Source organism: Frieseomelitta varia, unplaced genomic scaffold, assembly GCF_011392965.1.
Source record: "Frieseomelitta varia isolate USP_RPSP 00005682 unplaced genomic scaffold, Fvar_1.2 scaffold_705, whole genome shotgun sequence".
NCBI classification, from domain to species: domain Eukaryota; kingdom Metazoa; phylum Arthropoda; class Insecta; order Hymenoptera; family Apidae; genus Frieseomelitta; species Frieseomelitta varia.
Window position 1 is genome coordinate 30,349 of NW_025110485.1, and position 12,078 is coordinate 42,426.

General features: G+C 33.4%; 1 protein-coding gene across 1 annotated transcript; it reads right to left on the reverse strand.

The window, feature by feature from the left end:
- Positions 1–8,470: 8,470 nt before the first annotated feature.
- LOC122535346 (omega-amidase NIT2) lies at positions 8,471–11,709 on the reverse strand. Its single transcript, XM_043666818.1, has 4 exons — positions 11,493–11,709; positions 10,956–11,124; positions 10,066–10,299; positions 8,471–9,543 (listed from the first exon to the last, which is right to left on the reverse strand). The coding sequence occupies exons 2-4, from the start codon at positions 11,101–11,103 to the stop codon at positions 9,452–9,454; spliced, it is 474 nt and encodes a 157-aa protein (XP_043522753.1). The 5' UTR covers positions 11,104–11,124; positions 11,493–11,709; the 3' UTR covers positions 8,471–9,451.
- Between the last annotated feature and the right edge of the window lie 369 nt (positions 11,710–12,078).

Genomic DNA, 12,078 nt, shown 5'->3' on the forward strand with positions numbered 1-12,078 from the left:
AACAGAATTTGGACTACGACAAATAGAACCAAAATACATGACATAGCACACCATTTCTATCAAAAAATATCAAATAACAATCTAAGCAGAAAAGAAAGGATAGCTAAGACCACACAGGCTTCGAATAGGACACTCCAAGATCACACACGAATACCTACTAACCAAAACAGAACCTCCTTTCTGCAACACCTGCAACCTACAAGTCACCATCCAGCACCTACTACATGAATGCAGAAAATACCGAAGCATAAGAAGTAAATATGGATTAAACGAAAACACCGCTCTAACCTGCCAGAAACAACAAAAAAACGTTATCAACTACTTAAAGGAGATCCAACTACTAGACCAGTTATAAAGAGTCAATTTTGACACGTCGCTAAAGACCTCGTAGTCGATGCGACGCTAAACTCCCATTTAAAAAAAAGAAAAAAAAAATTTGCTGTTCGCATTCGTCCGTTAGCAAAGACTGAGATCGAACGACGTTACCACTGAGAATCGATAAAAATTTTACAACGCTGCTATTAAAAGCGTAGTAAAAAAATACTTTTCAAGATTACATTAGCAAGATTCGTCGCAAAGATGGTCAAACAAGGAATGGTAAGGTTCATTCAATCGATGAAGAAGAAGAAGATATTACAACTCACGAAGTGAATGATATATTTGAAACAACGTCATCAAAGTCGGTAACTTCAAAATTAAAAACAAGTTTCTCTCTTTTCTTTTTACGAGTCTCTATCAAGAACAATTGTTATCTACTAAATAGTGAAACCATTTTAAGTATCCATCTATTTTTAATATCAAAACTGACGGTTTAAAAAATTAAAAGTTTCAAAGATGGAAAGAAGTTACAAACGTAACGGGGAGCATTAAACTATTTAATACAAGGATCCTTAGGATATGCAACAGGTGCTACCGCAATGAACGCAGAAACAGCCAACCAAAGTCACGCGACATTCACTTTATGCAACGTGGAAAAAATGATCTCGATGCAGCAACAACGACAAGGTTTCGTTTGATGAATTTAACTGGACCCGAATGTAATAGAAGAGGCACAAGGCCAGAAGGTTGCTGGAAGTTTAAGTCAGACAAAATTTTCGTGATTTTTGTGAGCTCTATCTCACTGTGTCATCTTCAAAGGACTAATATCGTCCTGTCCATAATGTCTGATTAGGGGCGTGAATAATTCTGTGCCAACATGCTTCACATGGCTAATTTATAGCAGGTCTGTGTATACCTCGATACCAAAATGAAATAGCTTCTTACATTTACAGAAGCGCGTACAATCTATCAATTTACTTTCTCTTCTCGAATCGTTTGATTTCATTCGATACTTAACCATGTTAATTGCACGATAAAGAATCACGTTGGTGTTCTCTGAACCGAGATTAATGCGTAATTTTCTACGTGTACAAAGATGTATATTAATGCACATACATTCATATTCTATATGTACATACATATCCATGGAACACAGATGCAAAATATTTATCTATTCGAGAGAGCAATTGCAGGAATATCGCACGGACGATTTTTATCACTATTAACACCCTAATATTTCCGTATTCAAAATATCTAGCCAATAGATACATTTCGTGAGGCATGTTTTATCGAATGAGGTGGCATGATTGAACATAGACACGTGGCTCAATTAAATCTAACGTAACAATTTCAATTGAATATACGCGTAGAATTTTAAGTAACGCGAGGGTTGCAGCGGACTCAATTTTAATATACTACCACACTTAAACACTGTGCTCATTGGCGATCCAATCTCAATTTACTTTTGCTCTCTCCCTTAACGCAAGTGATACAGAACGATTGATGTCAGCAAGCGTGACAGGGCGATCTCTTCAAGATACGAATCGAATTATTAAGTGGTGCATTTGCACGTTGGCTGATCCCGAGAACATTGAGTAACAGAGTTTGACAACTGCGAATGAACAAGTTGAAGGCATACTCGTATTGTAGCTGATTCGTGCGATTTATACGTCTGCTTGAGGCTTATTTGCAACAGAAAGAGCATCGCCACCCGAGGGTGCGTTAATCGGGCAATGAATTTCTCTTCACAAACCATTTTGAAGTTACGTTAAGCAGCCAGAGTGATTGGGTGATCCTCTTAACTGTTCAATTTCCATTTCTTTCGCCATTGTTGAGTTGCGTTTGAATTGCAGATTAGTAGCCGAGGCACATTGACAGGGAGACGTGACATTTCTCTCCCTCGTGGGACGAACACGTTTTTCCATCGAATTATTAAACCGCTCCGAGTTTAAACTCGAACTCGACGATTTAATTTCAACCGTTTTTACACCGAACGTTTCAATTACTGTTCTTTAAGTACTTTATTCACGGCTCATCGAGTATATTGTATTTTTAACTTTCGTGTCAATTATCGATCACTACACTGCGGAGTACGTAAGAAATTTTAGACAGTATATAATACGATAAAGTATAAAGTATTATATTGCTTTCTACGGTACTTGTTATACGAAACAATTCTCTATCGACATGTTTTTTTTTAATTATATTAATTTAATTATATTTTAATTATTTTTAATTATATTTTAATTATATTTTAATTATTTTTAATTATATTTTAATTATATTTTAATTATTTTTAATTATATTTTAATTATTTAATTATATTTAATTACATTTTCAAAATTTAATTATATTTAATTATATTTTCAAAATTTAATTATATTTAATTATATTTTCAAAATATAATTATATTTAATTATATTTTAATTATTTAATTATATTTAATTATATTTACAGAATTTAATTATATTTAATTATATTTAATTATATTTTAATTATTTAATTATATTTAATTATATTTTCAGAAATATTGAACATCTTTGCATAAGTATCCGCAGTCTAGTGATTATGAATAGTTACTATTATTATTATTTGTGAAGAATAATTTGCAACACTTGAGGCACAGTGCTTTCTATAATAACGAGTAAATAATTAGCGAAATAATTTCTTTTTATTTAATAACATTCTATTCTTCAAATTCTCGAGAATTTAAATTTCATGAATTTGCATGGGGAATAATATATTTGTCAGAGTGAGGGAAAGAAAAAAGACGATCCCATGTTTTATATTTGTAGATTGGAGAAAATGACACGACAAACGATATGAAATTTTCACGTTTTACGCGTGAAAGATCGTAACAGACAAACGATATGAAATTTTCACGTTTTACGCGTGAAAGATCGTAACAGCGTCGAGGCCACTAATAAACATGTGTACACGCAGGTCTCTCGCGTTTTCGTTGTTTTTCACGCGAAATTTAATTTTTTTTGCACTGCTTTCCCACGGTTCGTTAGGCACCGTTCCGCGCTGGGACATAGCGATTTTCACGCGTTCGTGCCCCGCAAGAAGTCGAAAACAAGGCCGCAAACTCGGCGTAGCGAACTCAATTGTTTTCATACGCTCGTCGTTTCACCTTTCATTTTCATATGTTTCGCAGCGTTTCTCTTTCAGTTTAGAATTTTGAAGCGGCTTCTTCGTTTGAAGGGAAATAAAAATTTCTTTTGGAACCTACTGTGATAATTAGTTTTATTTAGACAGGCTATGTCTGACGCGTCACGCTTAGATTTCTCATCTTGCAGATGGTCTTTCTTTGTTTGAACAGTCCGTCATCGTTTTAATAGATCAACTTGAACTTGAATTTCAATTTGAAAAAGTTTTTATCTTTCGTAAAAGCTCGGCGCTTGCTGTCTGAAGATGATAAAAAAGTCGTACTGTTAAAAGGAAAATTGAAATACCAAAGTACGGTTATGCTGTTCAACTATTGAAGAATGTTAATAGGGAAATCGTATTTCCACTGAAAGGAGATGACGCCATAAACGAAATTGGGAACTGACTGGCCAAAGAGATTAAACTCGATTAAACTGAGCTACGCTATATTGGCACAAAGGCCAGAGAATTGCTATCAAATATCTGCTAAACTAAAGACTATGCAAGATTACATCTCTCAAGTGATAGTGGATTCACCTGAAATCTGTGACGTAGTAAAAAGTTTTTTTTTTTTCAACGTTACTCGTTATTTTTATTCTATTATATCTATAATGTACGTGCAACAACTTCATTTAATCATTTGCTTTAAACGAAAATTAACGTTTCTTCTACGACAGAGAGGAAATTTTTCAATTTCCGTGAGCTGTGATATTTCAATCGTTTTATAAATCATGAGTAGCTTACGTGCAAATGTCACTAACGAATCATGTTTAATTTCGTCGTCGAAAATTGATTTCCTCATAAATCAATGTCGTAGGTTGATAGATAATCCTCTTGCCCCCATTCGAGCTTTGTTTCACAGAAACTATAACAATATTGGCAATAATATCGCCAACGATACGACGATGTGACGTTGTCGATTAAATTGTAATCATTGTCGAACAAAAGCCGTTCTATCATGTCGTCCTATTAAACTTACACCCAATTGTTTCCCTGTTTTGATTCGAAGTGAAATATTGTATATCGGTCGTGGAAATGTTTGAACAATCGAGTGTCCAAATGATGGAAGTTCTGCTGTGTTTCAGCTTACATTCATTCTCATCGACTGCATACTCTTTGCACTTCAAAAGGTAATCTGTGCCTTTCGTTGAAACAAACTTCAAACATTTTCGTCAAAAAGATTTTAAGAGCCTCGATGAATTAATTCGAGAACCTTTCAACTCCAAACAACTGACGTTCGAAATGAAAAAGATATTTTAACGTCAGAAGATATTTTACTATCAAAAATATCAAGGATATGTGTTGTATGTTTAGAGAAATAGATGTTGCAGATCTTTAGACCAAGGCTGGGCATTATCGAAGTAAACTTTTATTCAAATAATTGTCCAAATGAAATAACTGTTTCATTTTTTACTTGCTTCGTCGTCTTGTCTCAGACGATATTAGCGTATGAAAAAATGTGAAAAATAAATTATATATTATATAATAAACTATTTTATTATTCGTAATTTTATTTGAAACGAAGTTGTTATTTGTTAGTTGATTTTACCAAGAAAATAATTTTCTTTTTACATAAATCTGTTCTAACATATATTATATCTATGCGATGTGCATAAATATAATTATCATTTTAATTTATCTTTCGAATAGGTATTGGAATTTATTTGCATTGCCCAACTCTCACTTTGAAATAAATTTAAATTGAATATCATTTGTTCCTTCTATTTCAAATAATAAGTGTTGCCCAATCCTGTTCTAGATAAATGTTATTTAGCTACATGTGTGGTGACAAATGACACGATATTTTGTATGAAATATGTCAAATTGACACACGAGGAATGGATAAGAGTTATATCACTCTATTGATGTTATCTAATCTACTTGTTTCTCAATAACGCCAAGGTTAGCGGATTATTACGTAAACTATGGATTTTAAATATCCTGGTTGCAAATAATCAAAGGGATTGGAGCTTCATGAAGATCGTACACGTCCTATCCAATTAGTAAGAAACCATTTACACGGATAGTTCGGTTGAACTAATAACAAGAAACGTAGTAAATCACTGTGGAATGTACACGTAACAAGAGGCATGTTTGAATAAAACCGTCTTGGACGTGTAAAAAAAAAATAAGCCACACGAAATTATTTGACAAATGAAATGTACATACGTAAAAATGAACTTTACGAATTATGAAGAATTATATATCAACTATGTTCTGTTGCACCTTCTGGATGTTTATTCAAGTGACGTTTTATAAAAGTTTCAGAAATCTTGGCTGCGAAGCTTGTTCGATGCTGTACGAAAATATTCGGATATTCAAAAATTTATAATCGCGAAACACTTAATACTCCAAATGAATCCACCCAACAACAAAAACTCACAGGACGCGCTAACACTGATCGATAAATGCTATCAATCAAACATTGCGAGAACACATTTTTATCAGCAACTTTCTCGCTCGTTGATCCCCTTCTATGGAAGTTTTAACCATATATTCGAGTTTCCTCTAGGAGCAATAAAGTTTTAACGATACAACTTTGCCAATGAGGTATTAATACGATAAGTAATATCGCGCGAAACTTCTCGAGATTACTATCGTTATCGAAGGGGGAGGGATTTGTAATCTTCTCGAACGACGAGAGTGCTTGACACTGAGAAACGTTGAGAACTCGATATATTTTCGCTTCTTCTAGCATCTTGTCTAGCGTGAAATTTCACTTCGGTCGATCGAGACCGTTCGAAATTGTATTTTACAGCCATTAACGTTTCACATTTATATTTGTTTGCTACGTTTGTTAAGAAACAAAGGGTTCGTCGATAATTGTATTCGTTACAGGCAACATTGAATTCTGTCCGAAGGAATTGCCGTTAATTTAAGGTTCTCCGCTCGTCGTACAGGGTATTAAATAATTATTTAACGACGTAACGTTCAAGTCGAGTACGAGCTTAATGTCACACGTCACGACGATTAGTCTGAATTTCTATTTTCTCGCTTGTCGTTTATACTTTGCCCGGAGCATCCGTTCAGAATCAAAGCAAAAAATGAAACGTACGATTAAAGAATTATTTACATTGTGTGAAAGTTATTTTTATAAATTGTAATTCTATTATTAATATTTATGGAAATATGTATACATACACACATTGTGATATATTATAATATATGAAATTACAACTTTACTAGAGAATATATAAATATATTTTAATATATGTATTAATAAATATATGTCACCTTATTACATTATACATGTTTTAATCATTATTATATATTATTGTTACTGTACATACAATTATAATTTCATGTAGATATAGATTCGATAAATTATATTTATAACGTTGTAATTTATTTAAAATCACATTGACTGCAGAGGCATACGAAATCAATATAAAATATCAGATCATCATTTTCATCATATTGTTGCCAAATTGAAATTTCACTGTATAAATTAACGTTCTCAATTTTAATTTCAAATCTCTTTATCCAAAGAAACAGAAAGCTTCTTATTTTACAGATAATATACATCGAAGTTGCAATTAGCGCGAGACTCCATTTTACTGGCATTGTTTTAATTGCGCAGATGGGTGGAGGCTGCTCTTTAAAACGCGACACCTCGGAAGAATCGATGCTCCCGCGTGACAAATTGGCATCGAACGGAGCTTCCGGTGCGAGCGTCACCAGGAGCACGGGCACACGTACCGGGTTCATTACGTATTTATAAAGGGCTGTCGATTCAACGGGTGGTCCGGGTAAATTTAAATTGTAAAGAGGCGCATTGCAGATTTCAAGTGAAAGAGCGTCGATAAGAGCGAGAATGTGACATGAGCGCGAGGGTCTGTAAAAGGGAGAAGCATACATTTGCTTCGCGTTCTCGTTTGTTGAGCTTGTGAATGTCTCTTCGACGGTGAAGATGTTGAAACTATCCGAGTGTGTATTCTACTTTAACCAATTCGAGACCGGGATCCAATAGTAAGACAATCGCCCAAGTTCTGAACGCCCTGACAACGCCTACTTTCAACTTGTTTCGAATTTCGAAAATCGGGGGGGGGGGGGCAACCTTAATTTTTATATTTCATATTTTTACAGCGGAAAGTATGTATGTTATACTGTATATTGTATTGTACGTAGTTATCCATTATAAAAAAGGTATATATATATATATATATGTACATATATAAATTTTCAAAATTACTGTATACATTACACATCGTGGTATGTGTAGTAATGTTTGTATCGCATAAAAATATGAAATACAGAAATTAATATGACACACGAGCCCCTCGAAAGTCAAACTGATCAACTTCCTTAATTTCATCAATTACAGAATTAACAATCAATTTTCATGGGATAAATCACTTATTTTCATAAGCCTCGCCGGAAGGAAATAAGTAATAATAAATTCTAAATTAAATTTAAAAAAAAAGACTGTTCATGATATCGTTATTCTTCTGTATTTTTCGATTTATAGAGTTGATCAATATGGCTTCCTAATGATTCATATATGTATTGTATATACGTTACCACATAAATTATATGTAAAATACGATGTATAATATGTACATTATTATATCGCATACAATATTATATAGTATAATGCAGTATTTCTTAACCTCCATGGCATACCGCGACGTTCTCACTCTAGCATATTTCACTTGGAATAGAACAAAAGGAAAAATAACAATTAATGAATTATTTCAACTGACAGTTATAACAAATAACATCCAGCTAAATAAAATAACACGTTATTCAATTAGTAGATAATATATTGTTTGAAAGCATGTCTCTCGAATTCGAGAGATCGTTTGAGGGATCGTTCGCGGTAACCAAAAGGTTAAGAAACACTATACATTTTTGCCTATGGACTAGACACGAATGTCTTTCGGTCTCGAATACTATTAAAAGGAAAGGCACGAAGTCCTAAAGCCGAAGAAAGAAGGGACACTCGCGTTGTGAGAAGACAATAGATTAAACATCCGAAGCTGGTTGACTTTCAGGACACGCTGTATTGTTCGTGCTACGCTCGAATCGATTGCTCTCTGTCTTCTGTTCGCTCTTTTTCATTCCCCTCCGAAAAGGAATTTTTGACAGTCGCGCGCTAGAAACGCGAAACGTGTTGACCAAGAGAACGCAATTTCTCACAGTTTGGCGTCTATCTGCGCACCCGTTTGTTCACCTGTGACCCGATTCGCTCCTCGAAGAGAAAAGGAACAAAAGCAGAAGCAAGAGGAGAGACGATCGTTCGCGTGTTGCTTTTATTTATCTTCTTTCTCGAGAAGACAAACCGTGAACCGTTTCCAGCTGGCGAATAGCCGACAACCATCGGCTATTTCCCCCGAATTTCCCAACCCTCCCTTCCGCCCCTTTCTGAATTAGCGGCATCGCCATGTTTAATAACGTACCATTGAGGCGAGGCGTTCTATTAAATCGACCAATTTCTCTTAAGCTTGTAACTTCGAACTTCAAACGTGTTTCCATATAAAGAGAGTTTATTCATCTAATCTGAATGTAAATACCTAGATCGACTTTTAGATTTAATATTGCTATAAAAAAAAAAAAAATTACCTTTTGATCGTGAAGTCACGTCATTCGATCATCGAGGGGCCTTTTATGTACGAGTGATCACTCTCAATTCATTACCGATTATAACAGTTTATTTGATCGTATATTAAAGATATTTAAAAGTAACAATTTTCGTGTTCTTTTTATTACATACATATGTATTTACATACGCCTGTAATTTATTTATTGTTATATATTTATTTCTTGCGTTATTACATGCCTGAACAAAAGTTACTCTTATATTATTTATATTGTTTATAAATCGTCACAACATGGAATGATATATTATAGGGTATACAAAAGGGTTATTGTTTCGATTTTGTTTTTCTTTTGTGTTGTATTCATTTATTACAAATGATTTATAAAAAAAAAAAAAAAATAGAAATCTGTGTAATTAAGTATTACAGGACATTTTCTGCTGTTTGAGTTAATCTTTCTTCCAGATGGTGTCGTATAAATCGGTACGTCTCTGAGAAAATGTAGGTATTTGAGCTCTTACTTCCTCGACAAGCTTTAGATCTGAAAGAAGATGGAACAATAGCAATAATTTAATTAATTTAGTGACATTAATCAAAATTTTAGTTTCAAATCAAAGATTTATATATATACATACTTTACGTACGAATCATTACAATTCAAATGATAATAATCAAAGTAAATAAATTTATAGAATCAAGCCACTGTCTGAATAGAAATCAATATTAACTTTAATAAAGATATCCAATGTTGAATAAAATATCTCAATGCCAATTTGAGCAAAAATACTTCTCAGCAATTTAAAAAATTAAAATCCGGCACATTGACGAGTTTTCGAATTTATAGTTCTGTATTATACTATTTAAAATATATATATATATATATATATAGACAATCTAAACAGTGACAATCAATAAATGAATAAAGTCCATTCAACAAAAAAAAAAAAAAAAAAAAAAAAATGAGAAGAATAAAACAAGGAAGAAGACAGATAAATCAGCGAGAATTAAAAAAATAGATTGGATCACGTCAATCTGTCATTTCCAGTTTTAAATTGGCAATTACCGATATCGGCGACTAGCATAGTCTCCTGAGTTTCCAGATCATGAAGAACTTCTCCCCACGGACTTGTCAGCTGTGTGTGACCCCATGCGACGTAACTGGCTGAAGGAACACGAGCTGGTGAAACACCAGCCACGTATAATTGATTGTCATTCGCTCTGGAACGTTGAAGTAACGACCAGTGCAATGGCCCGGTGGTCATATTGTACGCCGCCGGATATATCAGCATTTGGCAACCTAATCCGGGAGAAACGGGAAATCGTACGAATATCAACTGAACTCCGTCATCTGGTCTACATCCCATAATTTATGTATACATGCTTTTAATTCTTTAATTAATTAATTATTCCATTTTCAGATACGCACGTAGCGTAAAATTCTTTTTATATACGTATGTACATATGTATAATGGAATTAGAGATTATGTTGTACAACAAAACCTTTCATATCCGAATTCAGAGGAGAACAAATTTTTTTAAATATTATAATTGTGATATTTTTATATTTAACATTAGCATATCTTATTTATTTCGATATTTAAAAATATTATATTTTTCTTGGCTATTGAAATACTTAATTTTAATAACCATCAGCCAAACCAACTTCAAACCATCCATGTGTTTTAACATAAGAAGACACATCCTCATCATTTTCGGTTTGAGGAACAAAATATCCTTGTTGTTCAGAAATGAAATGTTGATTTATTATGGAATTAATATTTGCATAATGGAAGCTCGGATGTGAGAGGTTTCGTATTTAGATTGTATTGCAAATTATTATAAATACATCATAATTATTATTACATATCATTGAATAATAGAAAGCAATTGAATAAATAGAAGGATTTTTAATTTTCTGTCGGTCACATTGTTTCAATTAATTGTTTACTGTACCTTTGTTCCGATAAATGCGAGCCATTTCCTCGAACCTAATGTCATAGCAAATGCCAATACCTATTTTGCAGCCCTTCACATCGAACATCGTCAGACAGTTACCAGAACTGAGCGAATCACTCTCGCGGAAAGTAAATTTATCAGGCATGTCGATGTCGAATAAGTGTATCTAACAACATAAACGAACGTGAACGCCAATTACATTGTCACAGCTTTCGTAGTTCAATACAAAAAATGATCGTGGACCAACTTCAACAAAAATTTAATTTTCTTACTTCTCATATGTTTGCCTTTTCAATCTAACAATCGGCAACATTTCTATCATTTTATTTTGCTACAATGTTCTACTGTGATTTCACAATGTTAGAGAAGAAACGTTTTAAAACGGAATTGAGATTAAGTTTGTTCATCTGTGATAAATACATATACGATTCAGAGATTGGAACTTATCAGTCGGTAATACACGTTCCTAGAGAAATCATTTTCTGCCCCAATGTTTTCAATTTTCAAACAGCCACAATGTGACATATTGCTTACCTTCCGGTGTTTCGCTATCAAAGCTCCATCGGGACCCCAAACAGTGCAGGTATTGTATAATTTATCACCATCTCTTTCAGGTATCGTACCACCGACCACATAAACGTTGTTCTCCTTAGCTGCTTTCGATAAAGCGATGCACGTTTCTCCGTCGGGAATACTCTCGGCATAGTTTGGAAAATATTCTGCGAGAAACAATTGTTACTTGTCTTAACCGTAAATTAAATAACTAATAGAGAATTGAAATTCTTGTTAATCCCGCTAATGTGAACTTCAAATCAAATTCTCTATCAATTTGCTTTCTGTGTAATAAATAAAATATTTAGACTTATTTGAACGATGTTTAATGTTTCTCGGACTATTATGTATCATTCTGTAACAAATAGTAGCCTTAATTCAGGTTCAGACATAGTTAACTAATTTATAACGTCATTTGAGTAGTAACTTATAACGCAATTTTGTATATTTTTCAACAACAAATGATATCATACGTGAGCCGAGTTCAATAAATGCCACGAAGAAAGATATAAAGTTTCATTTAATTTGATCTTAAAATTTCACTCATCATTCGACCTGTAAAAATATA